This window comes from Ranitomeya imitator, chromosome 2 (genome assembly GCF_032444005.1).
Source record: "Ranitomeya imitator isolate aRanImi1 chromosome 2, aRanImi1.pri, whole genome shotgun sequence".
NCBI lineage: Eukaryota > Metazoa > Chordata > Amphibia > Anura > Dendrobatidae > Ranitomeya > Ranitomeya imitator.
The window spans coordinates 759,410,964-759,437,890 of NC_091283.1; the positions used below are offsets into that span (position 1 = coordinate 759,410,964).

Here is a 26,927-nt window from a genome sequence, read left to right on the forward strand (position 1 = left end):
TTTTGTTTCCAAAATTGTGCTGATGTAAAGTAGACATGTGGGAAATGTTATTTATTAACTATTTTTCGTGACATATCTCTCTGATTTAAGGGCATAAAAATACAAAGTTTGAAAATTGCAAAATTTTAAAAATTTTCGCCACATTTTCGTTTTTTTCATAAATAATCGCAAGTAATATCGAAGAAATGTTACCACTAACATGAAGTACAATATGTCACGAAAAAACAATCTCAGAATCAGCGGGATCCATTGAAGCGTTCCAGAGTTATAACCTCATAAAGTGACAGTGGTCAGAATTGCAAAAATTGGCTCGGTCATTAAGTACCAAATTGGCTCTGTCACTAAGGGGTTAAAAGACAAAAATGGAAATACTTATGCAATTAAATTGCTGCTTTTTAATGTGTGATCTGGTAGAAAATGGACTTTCTTAATGAAAATCATCTGTAAATAAATGCAATACCAAATCACAAAACACGTCCAGTGAACATTAGACTTTTACTTGCCTAATAATATTTTATTTAAAAAACCTTTAGGAAACAATACAGTGTATGAAATGGGTTTCACAGCACGTTGCACAAGTGAACATGGATAGGGTTATGATCCCCTCATTGTTAGGCTGCCGTCACACTAGTAGTATTTGGTCAGTATTTTACATCAGTATTTGTAAGCCAAAACCAGGAGTGGAACAATCAGAGGAAAAGTATAATAGAAACATATTCACCACTTCTGCGTTTATCACCCACTCCTGGTTTTGGCTTACAAATACTGATGGAAAATACTGACCAAATACTGCTAGTGTGACGGAAGCCTTACGCTGTGTAAACTCGCGTTTAAATATCACGTCAATTCAGATAAGTATTGCACAAATTATCTTTCTGGGTGCAAAGTTCAGCCAAATCTGTTTCATGGACAGCTTAACCCTATATTATTCAAGAAATTAAATGCCATGTTTGAATGTGCCTGCCAGCAAATCTTTGATCGGAAGAGATTATGATGATGACAACACTGACACTAGAATAATATTTCATTAAATATTTGCTCTTTCTATTCATTTACATATTTTACTGTCCATTGGCAACACTCTCTCTATATATACAAAATCGTCAAACACAAACATGCCGTCCTGTGTCTGGAGGGAAGGCATCTAACAATGGTAAGTTAGCGAGTTTACTAAAATATATATTATATATATATATATATATATATATATATATACAAACACAATAGATATTTCACAATTACTATTGAGGAGCAATATTAAGCTTTGCTTCCATTTACAAATGGAAATATGACAACTACATTGGATTCGTTCAAACAGTAGCAGGCTACCAGCAGACCTTAATAAATGGAATTGGGTCTCTCGCTTACTATTGTTTTCATGGCAAAAATTATGCTACATACTACACTATTTTGCTTTAAAGTGAAAACATGAATCATGATGATGAGTGATTTATCTCACAAGTTATCCGTCTCTACTGTAGACAGAATAAACTTAGCTACAAAATACAGTCTTACTGTTTATGGACACCCAAAATATTGCAGAATCGTACAATGTTTTATGTCTGTAATATCGGAATGACAATCAAAATCTCCAACAAAGGTTCTCAAAGCAAAAATAAAGTCTTATCGTCCTATGGTTTATGCTACAAATTCGGCAAGAAATCTTTGCCATGAGCATAATGATTTGGCAGACCAAGACTTGATATTTGCAACAATGGATATATTGCAGTAACATATAAATATATTTAGAAGTTGACATCAATAATATGTTTACTATTTAGTGCTTTTTTACTACTTTCATTTTTATTTCCATAAGTTATTCTGCGTTGTAGGAAATAAAAAAAAATCTCATAATCAATTGTTACAAAATATTATTATTACTATTATTATTTATGAATATACTGTTATGTGGGATGTACTTCCATGACTTGGTTCACACCAGCATTCAAAGCTTATAGCAACAGAAAAACATAAGTTGGCAAGAAATGGCTCCAACTTAAGACTGTCATATTAACTATAATGAGGTCTGCTAGGTTTCTGTTTGAGTGTTCATTATCTATCTAAGGGTAAATGTAGCCTAAAATGTGGGAAACTAGCCTAAGGCTACTTTCACACTAGCGTTCCGACGCTAGCGGTGAATGCGCCGCACAACTGGGGCAGCGGATGCATTTTTCCAGCGCATCCGCTGCCCCATTGTGAGGTGCGGGGATGTGGGGGCGGAGTTCTGGCCACGCATGCGCGGTCGGAAAAAGCGGTCCGTCGGCAGCAAAAAAATGTAACGTTTTTTGCTCCCGGCGGACCGCCACAACGCACGACGGTTGCGACGTGTGTCAATGCGTCACAATGCGTCGCCAATGTTGGTCTTTGGGGCAAAAACGCATCCTGCAGACAACGCATTGCGACGTATTGAAAAAAACGCTAGTGTGAAAGTAGCCTAACATGTATTTATACTTTTATCTAGCTGTTAAAATCTCATTCAGAGCTGGGAAGGTTAGATTAAAGCTCTGCTCTATTTTTCAGTTCACAGATTTCTGGTCCTCCAGACTGTGTCGGTAGCAATTTTATTTACAGTACTTTCTATCTCTCTTTACCACTCAATCAATGTATGTAGCTGTCAATATCAAAGCGAATACAATACAAGCTGCATATGGCTGGTGTACTTACATTAATAATCCATGGCAGAAAGGCTGTATAATCCTTTTTGAAAGTTTACTTTTAATGAACATTTTATGTTCTATAAAATGCCCATTTTATAATTTGGCATGAAAACTTTGTAAACTTTGTAAAATTATGATACAGCCATTTTGACATGCATTCTTAAAATATGTACACTAGTCGTGCCAAAGATCTGTGTAGCAATCTATGCAGTTTGGATTGTGAAATATGGTTGATTGAGAGATAATAATAATAATAATAATCTTTATTTTTATATAGCGCTAACATATTCCGCAGCGCTTTACAGTTTGCACACATTATCATCACTGTCCCCGATGGGGCTCACAATCTAGATTCCCTATCGGTATGTCTTTGGAGTGTGGGAGGAAACCCACGCAAACACGGGGAGAACATACAAACTCTTTGCAGATGTAGTCCTGGGTAGGATTAGAACCCAGGACCCCAGCGCTGCAAGGCTGCAATGCTAACCACTGCGCCACCGTGCTGATCTGTTTCAAAAAGTATATTTCAGTATATTTCAGTAAAAGGGGCACAGGGGCTGATTAAAACACCTTTCTTCTTCATCATCCAAGGGGGTGATAACATAGATTGTTCTCTGGGACGTTTACTTACCCCCCTCTATGACTCTGTCCAATAAGAATAAGGCATCATCATAGAGTGGAAAAAAATAAATGCCATGAGAGATGGCCAGAATAGGCTTTTTCATTCTTAATCACTTTGAGAGCTCCTCGCTTTCATTCCTTCCTGTCACTAGAATGCGAGGAGAGGAGGAGATCAGCAGCGTGCAAGCAGTCAATACTAATAGCAGCCTAGAAACAGCTGGACCAAGTACAGCTATCAGTTCATACTGGCAATCCCCTTATATTCCAATACTTAAAGTAGGTCCATATTGTTGCATGTTCCCCCAATGATTTTCACAGACAGTGGTGTAACGATTGTGACCAATGCGGTAGAGGGGTCCGCCAACGCTATTGCCTATTTCGGCTGTGTATTCATCTGATGAAGCACATTCAGCTGTAGTGTATTGCGGCACAGAGAGATGCCGGTTCTTTGCATTGTATTACATACTGTCAGCCAGTCCGAGGCCGGCAGCTGATATCAGAGTGCCCATCACAGGCGCATGGAAATTACATCTTGCGCAGCCTGTGGCAGGCATGCTGAAGCTAGCTTCTGGTTTGTACACCGGCTATTTCAGTGAATGATGAGAATAATGGAAGTGGGGAAAGGTATTTTTTTAATGTGTTGGAAAAAAGCAGTAGAACAGTAGATATTACTGGAAGGGACCAGGATGGTGGACAATATGTCACGTAGGAGCCCAGTATGGGGCACATTCCCATAGCAAGGGGCCCAGGGTGGGGTACATTTTTAAATGAAGGGGACAAAATAGGCGTTATTATTATAGGAAAGGGCAAGGATGGGGGACATTATTACTGGAAGGGGTCCCGTTACACATGACTTTATGTGACACTATACAAGCTGCAAAGCATTGGATGAATACATAGGTAGTCGGTGTGTGACTTTACATGGACCCATTACTGTAAACAGCATAATGTAAATGGCAACTGCAGAGAATATCCTAGTGACAGCGGAGCATCAGTGAGTGCCACGGCATTCACTGATGGACTGTGCAGCCTCTAATCGCCACATACCTCACTATACAATCTACTCTCTCAGCGGTGTAATGACAGGAAGTAAAGACCGTGAGGAGTTCATACCATGGTCAAGTGAGATGCATCAAGTTTCACTATTTTGTGCTGAAATTATCTGTTTTTACATTCTCTGTGGGCTATTATTTTTTTCATCCCAGCTACATGAAGCTGCCTTCTTATCATAGAAAAAAAGCACTAAACATGAATACATCAATAGGAGGCTGTAAGTATCCAGAACGAACATAACAGAAAAAAAACACTTAAAATATGGATTTTTATTAGCTACTGTGGCATGTAAAAGTTTGGACACCCCTGTTCAATATTATTGTTATTGTGAATAGTTAAGCAAGTTGAAGATGAAATGATCTCTAAAAGGCTGAAAGTTAAAGATGACACATTTCCTTTTGTATTTTAGAGGGAAAAAAATAGTCATTTTTTATGTTTAAAAAAATTACAAAAAGGAAAATGGACCGATGAAAAAGTTTGGGCACACTTTGAGACTGGTGTGCTTAGATAACTTTGACAAAGGTTTCAGCCTGTTAGGGTTATGGCTTGTTCATTATCATCGTTAGGAAAGGCCAGGCGATGCAAATTTCCTAGCTTTATAAAAACTCAGCCTCCTCTAACTTTTTGGCAAAAACAGCAGCCATGGGTTCTTCTAAGAAGCTGCCTAGAACTCTGAAAAGGAAAATTGTGAAAACCCACAATGCAGAAGGCTATAAAAAGATATCAAAGCATTTTCAAGTTGCCCTTTCCTCAATTCGAAATGATATTACAAAATGGCAGCTAACAGAACAGTGGAGGTCAAAATAAGGTCTGGAAGTCTCCAAGCAAAATTTCAGTGAGAGCTGCTCATAGGATTGTGACGCCCAAGAGACCGGGGTACCCAGCACCGGACCAATGGGGTCTGTCTCTTGAGCGGGGTGTCACGGGTGGCTTGACCCGGTGCTGTGGCCTCAGGCAATGCACAGTGTAAAGGGTATCGTGAGGGAACAGGCACTTACTTGATCAGCAGCAGGTTCTCCCAGCGGCGATGATCCCGATCCTGGATAGATGGCTATTGTCCAAATGAAAGACTGAGGCACTGAAACGTTTAACCAGTTTACTTTAACAAAAAAGGATTTACAACCAGTCCTGTCACCGGAGTCTGTATGGGAACTCTGAGTTACTTTGACCCTGCCGGGGTCTTCGCCTCTTATTGTACGCAATATCTGTGTGGCCCTGCTGCTGTATGTGAACTGGCTGCCGGCCCAATCTGTCCCCTCCGGGTCCTGGTTCGACGGGCAACCCGAGTCCTTTTATCGGCTTACCCCCTCCAGGAGTACCGCTGAACTCTGTGTCTGTTGCTGCGTCCGACCCTAGTGAAGCTGATATCACCTCACGTTTTTCCGGTTGCTGTATTATATGTAATGAATACAGCCACGGATCCGGTATCCGTCTTTGCGCCTGTTCTGGGTAGTGATTAATGCTACCCGGTTCTCACAATGTCCTTTTTCTCTATCCCTCTTCTCCTCAGGCCGGTGATTTAGGCCTGGTAACAGTCACAGGGCTGTTAGAGATTCAACTGTATGACCTCTCACTTTCAGCTCCTTGGCCCAACTGCCATTTCTTCTCTCAGACCAGAATGGATCAAGGGGAGTCTCTGGAGCTCCCCCTTCTGGCCGGAGGTAGTAGTGCAGTCTTGCTATTTTAGTATTTGTATTTACTGTTAGTAACTATTTTTGTGGCAAATACCCCTAGGGGTGCCACATTCCCCCTTAGTTAAGAACAGTACTCCGGGACTGTGGGACAATAACATTTTGAAATAACAATTAATATGTACAGATTCTTAAAAATGAAAAGTTACAAAAACCACTCAAGGAAACAAAAATAGAGTTCTGTAAAAAGTCACTTCAAATAGCGTCCATTAATACAGTTCTATCATTGAAGGTATTAGGAAAGGCACTGTACTTAGTGTCCAGGAATTTAGTTCCATTTTTCCAACGGAGTTATCAATATAAAGTCTAAAGAAAGTTCAAAAAGAGCAAAAAGCAAAGTTCAAAAAGCAGTCTTTCCGGAGCTTTGATTTAGTGCCTCCGGGCTGATAAAAAGTTCAAGAATATGCAAGAAGTTCATACAGACAAGTCTCTGTAGGTACTGGGCTTAAACGTTGCAGACTGATAACAATGACTATACTACATTTTCTGTTTAACTATATACGGCATAACATATATACAATTCACATTATGAGCTTTATAGTTGGTAATCTGCATACCTGGCCGGTAATTGACCCTGGGTACTACGCTGTGATCTACGTAATAGCGGTGTCTCTTCATGTGGTGTACTACTGTCTACTGCGGATGTAGTATCTGCCCGCTCTGCTAAAGATAATTCCACGACTATGGAGTTGGCAAGTCCACCGTGAATGGGATTACTCTGACCAGGAATCTGTTCTTCCTGGCCTGGAACCTCCTGTAGTACGGGGTCAGCCTCTTCCTGTCTTGGGACTTCTGGTATTGGGTTCGGTGTTGGGTAAAAGGCCACCATGGGAACCACTCCTGCACCATGGTATGTTAGTAGGGTTTTGGGAAAGTCTCCTATACAGGTGTGATACACTTCCTCTTCTTTTTCCTTTACTGGTTGAACCTGTATGGGTTGAATAACTTCTGGTTCTGGCTGGACAACGTCTGGCTCTTTCAATGCTTCCGGACATAATTTAAGATTGTCTCTTGACACTAGTACAGATGTTAAGCCTCCGTTTTTGCTAATGAGACACATTTTAGGATTATCCACTCTTGTTGGTAAAACTGTGTAGGGTACGGCTTCCCACTGATTGTCCAGTTTATTGGTTCGACGATTTCTCTTGAGCACTTGGTCACCCGGTCTTAATGGGGTCGCTAGAGCATTCTGGTTGAAAGTTCGCTCTTGTCTTTCTCTAGTTTGCTGAAGGCTTCTTTCCACACTCTCTTGCACTTGGCGATACTGCTTTTGCCGTATGATATCCCAATTGGAGTCTTGAACTTCTGCGTCTGGTTTCAGAATTCCCATTTCTAGATCGATTGGTAATTGGCCGGGTCTTGCACGCATAAGGTAAGCTGGGGTGCAGTTGGTGGAGCTCACCGGGACATGATTATACAGATCCACCAAGTCAGGCAATTTCTCTGGCCATTGATTCCTTTCTGTCTCAGGTAAAGTCTTTAGTAGGTCTATTACAATATGGTTCATCTTCTCGCATAAGCCGTTTGTTTGTGGATGATAGGCCGTCGTCCGGATCTTTTTGCAACCATACATATTACAGAATTCTCTGAAGATCTCTGATTCAAAGGCTGTACCTTGGTCGGTGAGAACCTGTTCCGGATATCCATGGGGTCTACAAAAGTACGTTTGGAACGCTTTGGCTGCTGTTTTTGCTGTCAGATCTTTTACGGGTACTACTACCAAGAAGCGTGAATAATGGTCCACGATGGTCAAGGCATAGACATAGCCGGACCGGCTTGGTATTAACTTCACGTGGTCTATGGCTACAAGTTCAAGTGGTTGTTTGGTGATTATGGGCTGCAGTGGTGCTCTTTGGTTCTTTTGATCGTTTCTTCTGAGGTTGCACGGGCCACAATTTCTGCACCACTGTTCGATTGATTTTCTCATCCCGACCCAGTAAAATCTTTCTCTTAGAAGTACTTCTAACTTTTTCCAACCGAAGTGACCAGCACCATTATGGTAAGCTTCGAGGACCATCTTGACATCTTGTTTAGGCACGATAATCTGCCAAACCAATTCATGTGTTTTCGGATTGGTGTACCTTCTACAGAGCTTCTCTTGATACAGGAACATTTTGCCTCTCTCTTTCCAGAGTTGATGCGTCTCTTCTGGGGCATCCTCATCGGGATATGCACTTTGGTCAGTTAACATTTCCTTCACCAACTTCACAGCCGGATTGCTGTCTTGGGTGTCAGCCCATCTATGGTGTGCTAACGGATTAAAATTCACCTCTTGTTGTTTCTGATAGGTACTTGACTGATGATGTTTTGCCTTGGGATGATGGAAGGCTGGTAGTTCAATTTCTTCAAGCTCCCCCGTTTCTTCTTCTACATCTCTCAAGTGTGGCATCCGGGATAGGGCATTAGCATTTCCATTCTTGCGACCTGCTCGATACTTGATTTTGAAGTTGTAATTAGATAACCGGGCTATCCATCGCTGTTCTAACGCACCTAATTTGGCTGTGTCCAGGTGGGTCAACGGATTGTTGTCAGTATAGACAATAAATTCTGCAGCGGCCAGATAGTGTTTGAAACGTTCAGTCACAGCCCACACTACTGCCAGTAGTTCCAATTTGAAGGAGCTATAATTTTCTGGATTTCTTTCAGTAGGCCGGAGCTTTCTACTTGCAAAGGCGATGACTTTCTCCCGACCTTCTTGCTTTTGTGACAGCACCGCTCCTAGTCCCACATTACTGGCATCGGTGTAGAGGATGAAAGGTTGATGGTAATCTGGGTATGCCAGAACCTCTTCTCCGGTTAGTGCCTTCTTTAGTTGTTCAAAGGAGTCTTCCCTTTCGTCGTTCCACTGGAAAGGAGGGTTTCGGTTTGAAGGTTTCTTCGTCTGCCCTACCAAGGCGTCTTGCAAGGGTGCTGCCAACTTGGTAAATCCTTTTATAAATCTGCGATAGTAACCCACCAATCCCAGGAATTGCCTCACTTCTTTTGCGCTGGTAGGTCTCGGCCAATCCCTTATGGCGGTTATTTTCTCGGGATCCGGTGCTACTCCCTCCGAACTCACGATGTGTCCCAGGTACTGTACCTTTGGCTTGAGAAGGTGACATTTGGATGGCTTGATTTTCATGCCATACCTGGATAAGGCTTCGAACACTTCTGCCAAGTCTTTTAAGTGTTGTTCGTAAGTCTTTGAGTAGACGATCACATCATCTGGGTACAGGAGGACGGTCTCGAAGTTCTTGTGTCCGAGGCAGCATTCCATCAGCCGCTGGAAGGTACCGGATGCATTGCAGAGTCTGAACGGCATGCGATTAAATTCACTTAGACCCATTGGTGTGGTGAATGCCGTCTTTTCCTTATCTCTCTCAGCCACAGGGACTTGCCAATACCTGCTTGTTAAGTCTAAGGTGGAAAAATAATTAGCAGATTTCAAAGCGGTCAAGGACTCTTCTATCCTAGGCAAGGGGTAGGCGTCTTTATGGGTGATGTTATTAATCTGCTGGTAGTCTACGCACATTCTCATGGTTCCGTCTTTTTTTTTGACAATCACTAGAGGGGCCGCCCAGGGGCTACAGCTGTCTCTTATTACCCCGGCCTGTTTCATCTCCCTCAGCATATATTTTGCACATTGATAGTGAGCGGGCGGTATGGGTCTATATCTTTCTTTTATTGGGGGATGGTCACCGGTGGGGATTGTGTGTTCTACCCCTTCTATCCGTCCGAAGTCCAATGGGTGTTTACTGAAGACTTGTTCATATTCCGTCACTAGCCTGTACACCCCTTGCTTTTGATGGGTAGGTGTTGAATTTATGCCCACGTGTAGCTGTTGGCACCAATCCTCCAATTCTCCATCTGAGCCGTTGCCTTCCACCTGACAGGTTGGTTCTAAGGGCTCAATGGTTGTGATGGCATTGTTGTCAACAGTATATAGCTTTGCCACTGTAGCATACCTTGGCAAAGTGACCTCTTCCTCTCCACAGTTCAAAAGTCGTACCGGCACTCGTCCCCGGTGTACCTCGACTACCCCTCGTGCTGTGAGTATAGTGGGCCTGCTGTCGGTGTACACTGGTTCTATTAAGGCTTGATAATCTCGTCCCTTAGTACCAATGGCTGCTCTACACCATACCAGCATTTCTGTTTTTGGTGGGATTACAATAGATGTCGGATCACTTACCCTCACACTGCCGATTTCTCCACCTGCAACTTCTACCTGTTGCCTTAACATCAATACTTTTATTTCCCTTCGGAGAACTCTCTGCTGGCAGGATTGGGCAGTTTCAGCAATTTGCTGTAACACAGAAATAACTTCGGAAAAGCAGTTCTCTAACACATTCATTCCTATCAATACAGTGGGTTCACAGTTCCGCCGGTCAACATCAACAACAATTATACCCTGTTTCTTCAATTCTACTTTACCAATCTTTATGGTCATCTCCCTGAATCCTAGTTTCGGTACCAACTTACCATTACTGGCCCATATATCTAGTTCAACATCAGAGGGCCCTTTATCAATATCTGCATCAGCCCAGTACCTCTTATAAAGGATATACGGTATAGATGAAATCTGGGAACCTGTGTCCAGCAAAGCGTTGAGGGGAATTCCGTCCAGCACGATAGGGATAATGGGTCGTCCTCCGATGTACCTGTCGTGCCAGGGTGTTGGGCCTTGAAAGTTCATTCCTGCGAAGCGGCCCGCATTCCCAGGGGATTCCCATTTAAATCACAATCTCGTGCAAAGTGGCCTGGCTGCTGGCAACGGCGGCAAATGGGCTGTCCATCTGGTTGGTAGCGGTCGCTGGGTCGTCCTCTCCATGTCGGGTATCTCCGGGGTCTCATCCATGGAACATCTTCTCTACGGTTTGCCAACTCCATCTTGGGTCCTCTCATCTCCTGCATGGTTTTAGCCATTGAAGCAACAACATCAGTTAAAGAGTCAAGCTTTTGTTGAAGAGCCTCATTAGTACTGGGCCCCAGGGGCTTAGCAATGGCCCCGGACATAGCTGATGTCACTGGTACTCCATGTTGTTGAGGAGCCTCTGCCATGAGTTGCGCAGGCTCCTGATCCCGAGGTGCTTCTGCCAGCTGGAGACGTATAACGCTCTCCTTTAATTGGGCAAATGTCAATTCAGGGTTCTTAAAAACAAGCATGCTCACATGCCCCCGGTGAGAAGGGGTGTAGAGTCCCTCAATAAATTGATCTCTTAGCAGTTTATCCGCTCCGGTGTTAAAAATGGGTTCAGCCAGTGTAAGTGATTTAAGGGCTTCCTGCAGGTTTAAGGCAAAGTCTCTCACGCACTCATTAACTTTTTGTTTGCAATTAAAGAATCGTACTTTAGCTTTGCTGCTGGCAGTGGTTTCAAATGTAGCTTTTAATCCAGCAAATATGCGTTCAACAGTGCCTTTTAGATCAGCTGCCCATGCTGTGACTTCTCGCTTAGCATGGCCACTTAACTGCATCATCAGGAGACTAACACGCTGAACTTCACCCACGGGGAACATGTCAAAATGGGCCAGCATCTTTTCTCTGAAATCGTCAAGGGTATTAGGCTCACCTTCATACATTGGAAGCCATGGACCACCCGGGGTATATGGCATCAGCACCGGCATGATGGGCGCCACTCCTTGCACCGCTGCGCTACCGGACTCTCTATCGACACTCTGTCTTTCAGCTGCATTAGCGTCGCCGGGTGCTGCGGCGTCTCCGTGCTGCGACATATTTTGCCCCCTTAGTTAATCCGGACCCTTCCGGTCCTCCGCTTCCGTCGGGATAGTGTAGATTCGTTCCGCTGTGCAGCAGGATCGATTTTCCCCTTGCTCTGACGTCAGAGCGCTCAGCTTGGTGCCGCCCACAATGACACGCCCCCTGCTGCTCCCACCCGCCGTGCGCTCTGTAATGGCGGATTATGAAGTTTTTCAGTTAGACTGGGGCTCAGGTGATGGCGTAGCTCAATTAACAGTCTCGTGCCTAACGGTTATGAGGTGATTACCTCAGGGGATGGCGGCCATCTTTACTCCATTATAACCAATGGGGAAAAGTCACTTTCAATAGTTTTCAATGGGAAATGGAATTTGCTTTAATAAAGTCAATTTTCAAGATTTTCACAATTTTGGACTCCAATCATGGCACACAATACCCGGTATACGGGCTGGCTGAATCCTGTTCGTGACGCCAATTGTGACGCCCAGGAGACCGGGATACCCAGCACCGGACCAATGGAGTCTGTCTCTTGAGGGGGGTGTCACGGGTGGCTTGACCCGGTGCTGTGGCCTCAGGCAATGCACAGTGTAAAGGGTATCGTGAGGGAACAGGCACTTACTTGATCAGCAGCAGGTTCTCCCAGCGGCGATGATCCCGATCCTGGATAGATGGCTATTGTCCAAATGAAAGACTGAGGCACTGAAACGTTTAACCAGTTTACTTTAACAAAAAAGGATTTACAACCAGTCCTGTCACCGGAGTCTGTATGGGAACTCTGAGTTACTTTGACCCTGCCGGGGTCTTCGCCTCTTATTGTACGCAATATCTGTGTGGCCCTGCTGCTGTATGTGAACTGGCTGCCGGCCCAATCTGTCCCCTCCGGGTCCTGGTTCGACGGGCAACCCGAGTCCTTTTATCGGCTTACCCCCTCCAGGAGTACCGCTGAACTCTGTGTCTGTTGCTGCGTCCGACCCTAGTGAAGCTGATATCACCTCACGTTTTTCCGGTTGCTGTATTATATGTAATGAATACAGCCACGGATCCGGTATCCGTCTTTGCGCCTGTTCTGGGTAGTGATTAATGCTACCCGGTTCTCACAATGTCCTTTTTCTCTATCCCTCTTCTCCTCAGGCCGGTGATTTAGGCCTGGTAACAGTCACAGGGCTGTTAGAGATTCAACTGTATGACCTCTCACTTTCAGCTCCTTGGCCCAACTGCCATTTCTTCTCTCAGACCAGAATGGGTCAAGGGGAGTCTCTGGAGCTCCCCCTTCTGGCCGGAGGTAGTAGTGCAGTCTTGCTATTTTAGTATTTGTATTTACTGTCAGTAACTATTTTTGTGGCAAATACCCCTAGGGGTGCCACAATTGCTAAAGAGGCAACCGCTGCTTGATTGCAAAAGGCCTTCAGAAAGATTTAGCAGGCTCTGGAGTTGTGGTACATTGTTCAGAGACACCTGCACAAATATGGCCTGCATGGAAAAGTCATAAGAAAAAACCTCTCATGTGTCCTCTCCATAAAATTCAGCATTAGAAGTTTAAAAAAGAACATCTAGACAAGTCCAATGCATTTTGGAAACAAGTCCTGTGGACCAATGAGGTTAAATTAGAACACTTTGGCCACAATGATCAAAGGTATGTGTGCAAAAAAAGGACACAGAATTTCAGGAAAAGACATTACACCAACCATTAAGCAGGAGTGTGGATCAATCATGCTTTGGGTTTGTGTTGCAGCCAATGGCACAGGGAACGTTTCAAGGGTAGAAGTAAGAATGGATTCAATGAAATTTCAACAAATTTTTTATGCAAACATAACACCATCTGTAAAAAAAAGCTGACGTTGAAATAGAATGGCTTCTACAAATGGATAATGATCCTTAACACACATCAAAATCCATAATAGACTACCTCAAACTAAAGGTTTTACAATGGCCCTCACAGTCCCCTCATCTGAACATCATTGAAAATATGTGGCTAGACCTCAAAATATCAGTGCATGCAAGACGACCTAGGAATCTCACAGAACTAGAAGAATTTTTCAAGGAAGAATGGATGAAAATCTCTCAAACAAGAACTGAAAGACTCTTGTCTGGCTACAAAAAGCATTTACAAGCTGTGATACTTTCAAAAGGGGGTGTTACTATGTACTAACCATTCAAGGTGCAAAACTTTTGCATTGGACCATTTTCCTTTTGGCGCTATTTCATCAAACTGTTTTCGCCCGAAATTTGGAGTAAAACACTTTAATAAGTTGCAACATTTTTGTGTATCTTGAGGTTGAACAAAAATGTTGTAACTTTTAGCTTCTTCACTCTAGTTTTGGATAGATCTATGAGATGGGGTGGTACAGGGGGTGGAGGGCTGCCGCAAAAAAATGTATTATTGTATTTATTGCAATAGCTACTATTTACTAATGTAGTGCATGAGTTTCTGTCTCAATAGTGTTATATTGCCAATAATGCATTGTTATCCCCCCAAAACAGGAAGTTCCTGTTCACTCACTGTGTGTAGCTGGAGCACATTTTACTTTCACTTTGCAAGCTGACAGACAAGATGCCAAGATCCTAAGCTATAAGAAATACCAGTTGTAAGCTGTGTTATCTTTGTTCCTGAATCAATATAGTTTCACTGTTGATGGCCTGGACAGAGTAAAGCTTAATCCGCCGCCAACAGAGCAAAAGAAGGGCATGACATCACATCTCATCTAATTCACATGCCACTTTCCAGATGAGACTTTTGCCGCTTAATAAATAAGGAGCGTTTGACATCAACACCCCCCTCATCAAGGAATGAATCAATGTCTAAATCTTTGCAATGCAGTGGAGAAAAAAAATCAGTACTTTCCCCTTTCTAATTATGTATGCAGTTTAAAAGAAAAAATAGTGTGAAAGGTGATCATCTCTTAATCTGTTTCTGATTTATGTTGCCTTCACGCACCTGGCTATATCCGACTTTATGAAATGCATACACCTTCAGTTTCCAGAACTAGAGTTTTATTATATCTATCAGTAAAATGATAGAACTCATGATGTTATTTTCCTTAATGTAACGAAATTCTGTATATGATTACTGGATATTTCTACTTTTAGTAGGATACATAGTATAATGTAATTTTTAATTGGCTTAAACTTACGGTAAAGTGAACATTTCACAATATTCTATTAGTGACTGTAGTTAATGAAGCACTCCCATCAATGTTTTATCCTCTTAACACCTTAGTGACTGAGCCAATTTTGACCTTAATGACCAACCCAATTTTTACAATTCTGACCACTGTCATTTTCTGTGGTATTAACCCTGGAACGCTTCAGTGATTCTGAGACTGTTTTTTCGTGACATATTGTACTTCATGTTAGTGGTAAGTCCTTCGATATGACTTGTGTTTTTTTATAAAAAAGGAAAGGAAATTTGGCAAAAATGTAGAAAATTTTGCAGTTTTCAAACTTGTAATTTTTGTGCCCTTAAATCAGAGAGTGGTGTCACACAAAGTAGTTAATAAATAACATTTCCCACATGTCTACATTACATCAGCACAATTTTGGAAACATAATTTTTATTTGTTAGAAAGTTAAAAGGGTTAAAAGTTGACCAGCGATTTCTCATTTTACAACAAAACATACAAACCATTATTTTTAGGGACCACATCACAATTGAAGTGACTTTGAGGGGTCTATATGATAGAAAATACCCAAAAGTGACACCCTTGTAGCTGAGACCCTGGAGATTCTCCTACACTGGGAGGCACCATACCCTTATTTCTCAGCGCCGTTAAAAGTGGTGCTGAAAATAGGTACCCTTAGCGGCTGCCATAAAAAAAAGGCGTATCGTGGTCATTAAGGGGTTAATATATTGAAGTCATTATATAGCACTGTGTAGTCACAATTGCTCATTTTGCCTTTCTACCCAGCTAATTATTCTGTTTATCTGCTCTATGTAGAAACTGGAAGTCTCTTTTCCCTGCACAAATCATTCCCCTCTTCAATTCCTCACCCAGCTGCTCTGCTCCTCCCCTACCAGGGACTTTTGCAATGACTCATGAGTCTTGCAGGGAAAACTGACTTCCTTTTTCTACATAGAGCTTAGAAGGATTCAGCTACTCAGTTTTTAATCAAGGGATGTCATAGACCTAATGGAAATCAGAAGAAACAATTGGTAAGAAAGGCAAAATGAAAAATTGAAAGTACATAATGCCATATGAAATAAAACTTTAATGGGAGTGCTTCTTTAAATTAATAATACAATACCATATCTGAATAATAATACCTTAAAACTCATTTTCATAGGAATTTATACATATTGCATGTTGTTTTACAGGCTTTACTTCTGATCTTCGCGGTAGGACTCGGATTCCTTGTAACATCATGCAGCACTGATTGTCATTTTACTAAGAAAGGGATGGCTGTAAGAGGAAAAATTGAAACAGGTCAGAGATTTTACAAGATGTAACTCACTATCAGAAAGTTGTATTTTTAGGTAGGGCAGAGGTGTATCTAGGTTTTCTGGCACCCGGGGCAAGAATTCAGTTTGGTGTACCCCCCAAAGCACATAAGCGATTTGCACACTCAGTCATGTGCCGACGAGCTGCTGACTCTAATTCTCTCAATGTTCAGTGAAAAGCTGAGAGAAGCAGGAAGAAATGCTAGCATAAGCAAGAAAATCGCATATGAGTGATGTGGCTGGAACCTGCAAGCAGAGCTGAATCTTAAGGCCGGGGACACACACAACGTATAAAAAAATGGTACTTTTTTGACGGACGAGAATCGCACAAATGTTACCAAAACAGTGATCCGTGTGCAGTGCGAGGATGCGATTTTCCCACATCAACTCATGCGTTTGACATCCGTGTGACATCCGTATGGCATCCGTATGGCGAGATTTTCTCACACACTTGCAAAATGAACAAATAATGGCTGAGCCTTTCCTGTCACCTGCCCAATGCCTGAGAATTTCTCGCAAGTCACACTGATGGTCCGTGTGCTGTGCTATTTTTTCTCGCCCCCATAGACTTTCATTGGCGATTCTCGGCCGAGATACGCTGACAATCGCAGCATGCTGCGATTTCACTCGGATCCTGAATACGGGCGAGAAAAAAATTGGATGATGGGAGCTGCACCATAAATTAACATTGGGACGAGCGCAATGTGATTTTTTTAGCGCATTGCACTCGTCCGTATTACGGTCTAGTGTGACCCCGGCCTAACAGTGAGAATATGACACGCTGTTAGGATTGGCTGCACACGCTTAATTTTATGATTAAAGAGCTTGTCCCGTTTTGAGATGAAAGTCTGCAGTCGATCTATGTGACTGCAGGCTCCTGAATTCTCACAGTGCATGCACTGCGCGCTTTTAGGATTCTCCTTTGCCAGGGGCAAGAGTGGACGGTCTTGTCAGCACATGTCTGTGATTTGCATACTTCTGCCACATTCCAACTGGACATATCTGGGCTCACTCAATTCATTTTCATTGAGTGAAGCCACTCATGTCTAGTCAGCACCTTACTGAATGTATAAAAATCGCTGGCAACAGAGAATCCTGATAGCGTGCAGCGCGCCCTGTGAGAAATCAGAAGTCTGCAGTCACATAGAATGACTGTAGACTCATTACAAACTTGGAAAACCTCTTTAATGCTTCTAACATAAATAAAAATCTAAGAATTAGTATCACATTTTTTTTACATCCAGATACCTTTTAAGATGAATGACTCCAAAGGCAACTTCTCTTTCTTTGCATCTTTATTTTGTCCAGACGACATGATGACTTTTCTCATCCTCAGCTTGTATCTGCAAACTTCCATCTTCTCCAGTCATGTGCAGCACATCCCCACATGATGCCCTTAAAGAGAGCAGTGTCATTATAATGCTCCTGAATAAATATATGTGTCCTATGCTGAACCCCTGAATAAATAATTGCCCCTTACTATATACCCTGCACAAAATATGATCCCCAACGCTGACCCTCTTATGGTACATGCCCTCCACACTGTCCTCTCCTTTCTATATTGGGGCTCTTTTTCACCCTGTTTCCCCCTTTAGGGCCTCTATACTATGCCCCTCACCTCACTCCCCCTTCCTGGCTGTGACCTTACACTGTCCCTCCATGCTCCCCACCTACGCTACTCAGTCTTCATTCTGTGCCCACTCACACTTTTCTCCTCCCATACTGTCTCTTTACATTATTCCCCTCAATAGTCTCCTCACACATTTCCCCCTCCCCCCTCCTCATGCTGTCTTCTCTCACATACCCCCTGCTAACTATACTGTCTCCTCACAAACCTCCTGACTCCCCATACTGTGTCTGCACCTATCCCCCTACACTCCCCATACTGCGTTTGCACCCATAATCGTCCACTCACCATACTGTGTCTGCACCCATCTCTCCCAATCATCATGCTGTGAATGCACCAATCTCCCCCATACTGTTTCCTTGTACATGCTCCCCATCACCCCACTTGCCCGTCATGCTTTGCTTAAAATCTTTCCCACTCTCCACATTGCGTCAACACCTGTTCCTCCCTTGCTCCACAAACTTGTGTCATCAAATCTTTTCACCGTTACACTAAACTTCCCCCTCCATACAGTAAATCTCTCCCCACATAATACATCTTCCCCCACAGAATACATCTTCACATACAGAATAAATCCCTCCTCACAGAATAAATCCCCCCCACAGAATAAATCTTCCACAAAGAATAAATCTTCCCCCACAAAATAAATCCCCCCAACATTATGAATCTCCCCCCATAGAATACCCCTTCCCACAGAATAAGTCTCCCCCACAGTTACATTTGATCATTGGTGTCTTCAGCTCCATAGTGGAGTGTTGTAAATTCTGTGGCTGAGTTCACTCCTGTGGTCACAAGTGGTACTGCAGCTTCTGAGCTTCCTCCCTCAGGTGTTCTGGTGAGCTCGTTAACTGCTTCATTACTTAACTCCGCCTGATGCTGCTATCCTTGCTCCTTGTCAATGTTTCAGTGTTGGATCTGAGCTTCTCCTGATTGTTCCTGTGACCTGCTGCTCTGTATAGCTAAGTGCCTTTTGCTTTTTTGTTGCTTTTTTTCTGTCCAGCTTGTCTTTTGTTTTGCTGGAAGCTCTGAGACGCAAAGGGTGTACCGCCGTGCCGTTAGTTCGGCACGGTGGGTTTTTCTTGCCCCCTTTGCGTGGTTTTGCTTTAGGGTTTTTTGTAGACTGCAAAGTTCGCTTTACTGTCCTCGCTCTGTCCTAGAATATCGGGCCCCACTTTGCTGAATCTATTTCATCCCTACGTTTTGTCTTTTCATCTTACTCACAGTCATTATATGTGGGGGGCTGCCTTTTCCTTTGGGGAATTTCTCTGGGGCAAGTCAGGCCTATTTTTCTATCTTCAGGCTAGCTAGTTTCTTAGGCTGTGCCGAGTTGCCTAGGTAGTTGTTAGGCGCAATCCACAGCCGCTTTTAGTTGTGTTTAGGATAGGATCAGGTGTGCAGTCTACAGAGTTTCCACGTCTCAGAGCTCGTTCTTGTATTTTTGGGTATTTGTCAGATCACTGTGTGCGCTCTGATCGCTAAGCACACTGTGTTTCTGGATTGCCTTCATAACACCTGTCATTAGCAAACATAACAGTGGAGTACTTACCATTGATGTTCTTCGCGCTTCTGGGTGCCATCAAGTGACGTCAGCATTGTGATCACATGACCTGACAAATGTTCACTGGGAGATGGAGCACCGCAGCCTCTGTGAGCCTCGTGTCAGCCAGCACAGAGAATGGCCGACTCCCAGTCTACTGGGTGGCAGAATGTGGCTGCCAGGGGAGACATTTTGGGCCGCTGCATTAGGTGGTCTGACTGCGCCCAGGATACATGCACCGGCTGCCCCCCCCCCCCATGGATACTCCTCTGAGGTAGGGTATCAGAGCAAACATTTGCTGCTAAATAACATTTGCATGCTGGACTTCTGAGCGCAATCTTCTGTTATACTTAGGGCCTACTATTCACACATCATGGTAGGGTTACAATTTTTTGTCATGATTTTTTTTTTTTATTTGCTAGAAGAACTGTAACATCATTGCAATGCGTATGTGTAAGCAAACCCTTACTGGGGTTATTTAGAAGGATTTGAGGGTGACATATGAAGAAGTGAGAGGGCGCACAGCAGATATCTGTGGCTCTCAGTTTTGGTGCCAGCTTTTGTAAAAAAAAACCCTGTTTTAAGCTTCCTCCGCCCATTTATATGACCATTGGTCTAATTTTTCATCCTCTTGTTAGCTACCAATGCAGGTTATTAAACGAGTCTTACATAGCTTTATACAAATTATTAGAAATTAAAGGTGGGACTAATCGGAACTGCGCCCCTCTTCCAAATTCCTATGGCAGACTACAGAATTCAGAAAGTGTGCAAAATAATTAAAACATTAGGTTGAAAACTCTTTTTTTTCATTGCATCTTGCACATCAGTAGATGACAGTCACCAAGAGGTATCAACTTCAGGTCAGGGTTCTGAACCTTCATGACTTCAGTGTACGCTTCATATTGCACTAAAATCAAAACTAAGATGGTGCAATTATGCAAAATACATGAGAATAGTACATTTTCTAAACACAAATGTGATTTCAATATTCTGTATCATTAGGTTGCCGGCACAATGGTGAGTTGCATCCCTTGCATTCAAAGTGGCAATTGGAAACCTGTGAAAAGTGTACTTGTCACCAAAAAGGATTTGAATGCTGTACTGAGTAAGTTTCCAAGATTTATGAGACATGTTGGTTATGGATATCAATATTAAACTTTACAAATTAAACATTATAACTTTCAGGATGCTAACTGGGGAAACAAATAAACGTTGTTCACTCTTAATAATAGGTTTGATCAAAATTAGAAAATGACGTTTACTTTTTTCCCATAAACAGAGCAACATTTCTATGGCTTCAGTTTAGTATGGCAGTTAAATAGAAAAGGGGTTTTGCTGGAATGCCTGCTACAACAATGGATACGTATTGTTTTTCGAATAGTTTCTTAAAATGATAACTGTGGGTTCAGGTTTCCTTTCTGAATATGGGTTAGAGCGTATGAAAATAACATGTGGAAGAACTCTATTTTTGACTATTATACCATTAGTTTCCTGTTTTATCAACAGTATTTCCTTCTGTGCATTCCATCTCTAATTGGCAGTTTTTTCTTAACTGATTCACCGACACATACTTATTGGGAACAATATTATAGTAGATATCCACTAAAAAGCAATTAAGTTGATGAGGACGCCTCCACTCAAAAATGGCTGATCCTAACACATCCCAGTTAATCCTAAATGTTAGAAACTGTTCCTTCCATCTACATATATACCAAGGTCAGAATAGGCGTTGATCAAAGGCTCATTGGTCCTCATGAAAATAAGGTTAAAGTGACAATAGGAAATTGTTTCTCAAAAGAAAATTGATCAGTGCTTGTCCCTGCCTTGGTATACATGTAGATGGTTAGGGCAGTCTAGTGTTTTTAATATATATTGGTGAACCCATCTCCAAATATACCAGTTAGTAATCATATTTATTCGATGAAATATTCAGTCTTTTTCCAACTCAGTTCCAAAGTAACTGACTGCTATTAGGTCTATCATATATAGCACACAGAGGAGATCCTGCGCTTCCATCTCGCTCCATAACAGATCTTTATAAGAGGCAGCAGAGTGGAAGAAATTATACAGCAGAAATAAGCAGTGTAGCAGGGGTGAAATCGAATATGTACTACAAGCTGCAACCTCTGTGTGATTGACTCCATCTCTCATTACCGCGGCTCCCTTCTTCTTTCTTCTGATTAAAGATTTTACCAGTAATTTGAGCGAGTGATCAGTACAGGAAGCAGGCGGAAGGGGAGGAGTCTGTTTTAACAAATATTACAAAATAAATTACTTATCTTTGCTTCCAATATATATTTCTGAAAATATTGACATAGTTATGGTCTATGTCTTTTAGAGGTTTAGTTTACAGTGGGGAAAATAAGTATTTGATCCCTTGCTGATTTTGTAAGTTGCCCACTGACAAAGACATGAACAGTCTATAATTTTAAGGGTAGGTTCATTTTAACATTAAGGGGAACCTGTCACCCCCAAAACTGAAGATGAGCTAAGCTCACCAGCATCAGGGGCTTATCTAGAGCATTCTGGAATGCTGTAGATAAGCCCCCGATGTATCCTGAAAGGTGAGAAAAAGAGGTTAGATTATACTCACCTGGGCGGGAGGTCCGATCCGATGGGCGTCGCGGTCCGGTCCGGGTCCTCCTAACTTCTTACGATGACGTTTTCTTCTTGTCTTAACGCTGTGGCTCCGGCGCAGGCGTACTTTGTCTGCCCTATTGAGGGCAGAGCAAAGTTTTGCAGTGCGCAGACGCCGGGAAAGGTCAGAGAGGCCCGGCGCCTGTGCACTGCAGTAACTTGCACTGCCCTCAACAGGACAGAGAAAGTACGCCTGCGCCGAAGCCGCAGCGTGAAGACAAGAAGAGGACGTCATCCTTTGAAGATAGGAGGCCTCGGACCGGACCGCGACGCCCATCGGACCGGACCACAGCGGGACCGCCCCTGGGTGAGTATAATCTAGCCTCTTTTTCTCATCTTTCAGGATACATCGGGGGCTTATCTACAGCATTACAGAATGCTGTAGATAAGCCCCTGATGCTGGTGGATGCAGCTCATCTTTGGGGGTGACAGGTTCCCTTTAAGAGAAAGAATATCAAAAATAAAATCCAGAAAATAATATTGTATAAATTGTATAAATTTATTTGCATTTTGCAGTGAGAAATAAGTATTGGAAACTATTAACACAGCTAGAGCCATAGATCATTCAAGAAAAGATAAGAATATTCATAATATAATATAAACATGATATAAATTAACCCTTTTTTTTTAATAAAGATCCATAAATATTTATAAAGATCCATAAATATTTATAATGACACAACCCTGCTTCACTTAAAAATAAAAATAAAAGCCAACAAAAGAAAATATCAACTAAGGCTAATATACATTTTCTATCACACTCTTTATAGTTTCATGTGAACCTGTGCTGTAATGAATGTAAAAAATGGTATGCTCGATTATATGCATACCGTATGCTGCAATCTCAGCAGCACCTTGGGCTTCATGGGCAGTGAGATCTCAACAAGATTAACTGTTTCTTCTTATATTCTCTTTATAGCACTCATGATGAAAAATGCAAACCTGTTTCTGCCTTCTTTACACGGTCTCCATCTTCCTTTTTCAACTAGGCACTCGACCTGCAGCTTCTCTCTTGAGAGCTTTAAAAACAAATTTTGCCATTTTTTTTTAAATTGCTAAGGAATTTATTCAAAGTTAAAAAAATGACAATGTCTTTGACATTTTTTTATGTTCTTTCTCTTAATCTAACAGAGAAACAGTTGTCGTAGGATTCAATCCTAAGATTTGCAAGCGGATGGTAATAAATTGCACTGCAACGGTTGTGAAAAAGAAAGATCCCAGCGTAATATGTCCTCACAAAGTAATAGTGAAAAACAGTGATAGTACTGACAGTAGTGACAGTACCGAAGAAAAGGGTATTGAAGGTGACAAAAAGAAGAGCAGAAGCAAGAGCAACAGTAATGAAAGTAACGACAGCGATGAAATGAAAGTTAATCTTGACGATTATTTGGCGTTACTTGAATACTTGGAAAATGCTGACAACTGTGAAGAAAACCAAGAAGAAGAAATGAACCGTGAATTTGCGGAAAGCCGTGACCATGCTTCATATAATTAGTTAAGAAATGTGTCCCTGGTCTGACAAACTAAAGTGATTATTTTTGTTATAAAAAGTTGGTCTGCCTGATAAGAATAAATGTTGATTATTACATATACTGTACTTGTGGCTTCTGATTTGTGTTCTTAATCAAATTTGTGTAAACCTTTCTCATTTTATTATGCAGATGTTCAATAAACATCTACAAAAAACTTAATGGAATTCCAATGGAAAAAAATATTTTACTGTTTAGTTACGTTATAAACAATAGCAAGAAAACATAATGATTGGAAATTATATATAGAATAAATGTTTAAGGGTATGTGCATATGTTGCGGTTTTTTAATGCGTTTCTGTGGCGTTTTTGGACGCGGGGAATTGCCTCAAATCCACAGTGCGTTGTGCACACAATGTTAATCAATGGGAAATTCATAAAGGCTGCGCACATGCTGCGGAAAAAAATGTGCGGATTCACAGCGTTTTTTTTCTGCAGCGGTTCCCTGAAAAATCCACACAGGAAAATTGCCCACATGAAAATGGCCCAAAGGAAAATTGCCCACACGGAAAATTGCCAATTGCAGCATCACAAAGTTTCAGATATATGATATTTGAGGTGAAAGGTGAGGATGTTCACATGATATCTGATCAACTTGTGATTTACAGTTGACCTAGTACAAAACTGTAAAAATGCTGAAGATCTGTGGTTTGTAGCAGTCTGTCATTATCAGCAATAGATAGATATAGTCTGCACTCATCTCTCACTGATTCTGTCTAAGGCTACGTTCACACTACCGTTTCCCGTTTTGCGTCGTGTTTGCGTCGGGCGACGCAGCGGCGACGCATGCGTCATGCGCCCCTATATTTAACATGGGGGACGCATGCGTTTTTTTTTGTTGCGTTGTGCGACGCATGCGTCTTTTTTGCCGCTAGCGTCGGACCAAGAAAACGTAACAAGTTGCATTTTTCTTGCGTCCAAATTTTGGCAAAAACCGACGCATGCGTCGCAAAACGCAGCGTTTTTGCGTGCGTTTTGCCGCGTTTTTGCGTGCGTTGTGCGTTGTGTCGCCGACGCAGCGGCACACAACGCTAGTGTGAACGTAGCCTTACTCCTCCCACCAGCCCAAAGCAGCAGCACATGCAGAACCAGCAGCAGTGTGATCCAGAGGAGCCATCACTGCTATCAGTACTCACAAAACTATCACTGTATTATCTGAGGAGTTACATGGGACTGCAAGTCACATCTAATACATTATCATCTCAGTGGGAACCCACCAAAAGCAGGGTGCTGCTGGCAGAGATAGTTGGCCTGGAAGCCCAGAAGGCACAGCAGAAAAGTGAGATTCTGTCACTTGTACCACCTTGTGTTCTTGCTGAAAATGTATGATATGGTTTTGCAGTGGTGTAACTGGAGTCCGATGGGCCCCAGTGCGAAATTTGGATCTGCTCCCCCCCACACTCACGTTTGTCAGATGTATGGGCCCCTGTAGCATTCTAAATTCTATAAAGACTTATGAATTGCCCCCCTCCCCCTTCATTATATGGTAATGTCCCCATCCTGGTATATATGCCCATCATCCTGGTGACTATGTCCACAACCTGGTATACATGTCCCAATGCAGGTATATATGGTCCCCATCCTGGTATGTACGGTCCACATGGTCTCAATCCTGCTATATATGCCCCCTTCCTGGTATGTCTGTCCCCATCCTGGTTTACATGGTCCCCAATCCTAGTGTATGTGTCCCCGTTCTGCCTCTAATGCATAATTAGAAACAAAAACATTCTACTCACCTTTCCTCTGCTTCCATGTCACCCAGTGTATTTTGTAGCCACCACAAAGACACCAGAGTATGTGTTATCGGAGCGATTTTGATACATGACAGTCACGTGACTGCTTTCAGTATGGTCATGTGATAAGATTTTGCATTTTTTTCTCAGCCAACATCAGTGTGGCATCCATGTGACATCTGTGTGGTGTCCGTGTGCAATGCGTTTTAACACGGTCTTTCCCATGCTGTATAAAGTTTGAAAAGAGAGGACAGACAGATAGAATCTATATATATAATTGTCTAAGGGGCACTTCCGTCTGTTTGTCTGTCTGTAACGGAAATCCCACGTCGCTGATTGGTCACGGCCGGCCGCGACCAATCAGCGACGAGCATAGTCCGGACGTGAATTTGCCTTTCCCTACTCCCCTCCAGTCAGTACCCCGTCCCTACTCCCCAGTCAGTGCCCCATAGCGGTTTAGCAGTCCGTTAAACAGACTGCGTTACACCGTGGCATAACGCGGTGTAATGCAGTCTGTTAACGCTGCTATTAACGCTGTGTGACCAACTTTTTACTATTGATGCAGCCTATGCAGCATCAATAGTAAAAAGATCTAATGTTAAAAATAACATTAGCGAGGAGCATCGCTAAACGTCTGGGCTGGACCTGGGAGCTGCCGGAAGGTGAGTATATAACTATTTTTTATTTTAATTCTTTTATTAACAGGGATATGGTACCCACATTGCTATATACTACGTGGGCTGTGTTATATACTGCGTGGGCTGTGCTATATACTACTATACATATTCTAGAATACCTGATGCGTTAGAATCTGGCCACCATCTAGTAGACAGTTAAATGCTAGAAAAGGTAGATCAGGCTTACCAGTCTCCCGCCCATTAAGCCTCATGCATATTCACTGCATTGACTGGCATATTAATCTCCTGCCCTGCAGAGCATCTCACCTATAATTCTATACCATTCTGTCTTGCAGAGCATCTCATCTATAATTCTATATTATTCTCCTGCCCTGCAGAGCATCTCACCTATACCTGTATACTATCCCTGTCCTGCAGAGCATTTAACCTATAATTCTATACTATTCTCTGTTCTGCAGAGCATCTCACCAATAATTCTATATTATTATTCTGCCCTGCAGAGCATCTCGCATATACATGCATACTACCCCCCCTGTCCTGCTGAGCATTTAGCCTATAGATCTATTCTATTCTCTGTAATGCAGAGCATATCACCTATAACTCTTAGTCTCTACTGTTTTCCTGTGAGTATTCATGTCTATTGGCAATTTTCTGTGGGCATTTTTCACATATTATGTGAACATCCTCACCTTGCACCTCAAATATCATAGATCTGAAACTTTGTAATGCTGCAATTGGCAATTTTTTGTGTGGGTAATCTTCCTTGTGGGCAATTTTCCGTGTGGGCAATTTTCCGTGTGGGTAATTTTTCGTTTGGGAAATTTTCCTGTGGGCATTTTTCCTGTGGGCATTTTTCTGATCACCATAAATAGTTTGATGGCCCCAGTTTCCCCCATGTATAGAGTAGGATGGTCCCAGTTCCCCCATATACATAGTATAATGACCCAAGTTCCCTCATATATAAAGTATGATGGTTCCACAGCCCCATATATATAATATGAAGGCCCCAGTTCTCCCCATATATATATATAGTAGGATATCCCCAGTTCACCCCATATATATATAGTATAATGGCCC

At 42.4% G+C, this 26,927-nt stretch overlaps 1 protein-coding gene across 1 annotated transcript; it reads left to right on the forward strand.

The window, feature by feature from the left end:
- The first annotated feature begins 1,123 nt into the window (after positions 1 to 1,123).
- LOC138667755 (beta-microseminoprotein-like) lies at positions 1,124 to 23,641 on the forward strand. The gene is made up of 4 exons (XM_069755851.1): positions 1,124 to 1,153; positions 16,027 to 16,135; positions 20,316 to 20,418; positions 23,082 to 23,641. The coding sequence occupies exons 1-4, from the start codon at positions 1,151 to 1,153 to the stop codon at positions 23,443 to 23,445; spliced, it is 579 nt and encodes a 192-aa protein (XP_069611952.1). The 5' UTR covers positions 1,124 to 1,150; the 3' UTR covers positions 23,446 to 23,641.
- Positions 23,642 to 26,927: the final 3,286 nt, after the last annotated feature.

Bases quoted from the DNA above. Each gene is read 5' to 3' on its own strand.
- LOC138667755 (XM_069755851.1), top strand. The intron at 16,136-20,315 runs GTCAGAGATTTT...CTGTATCATTAG, and splicing joins AAGAGGAAAAATTGAAACAG to GTTGCCGGCACAATGGTGAG. The intron at 20,419-23,081 runs GTAAGTTTCCAA...TTAATCTAACAG, and splicing joins GGATTTGAATGCTGTACTGA to AGAAACAGTTGTCGTAGGAT.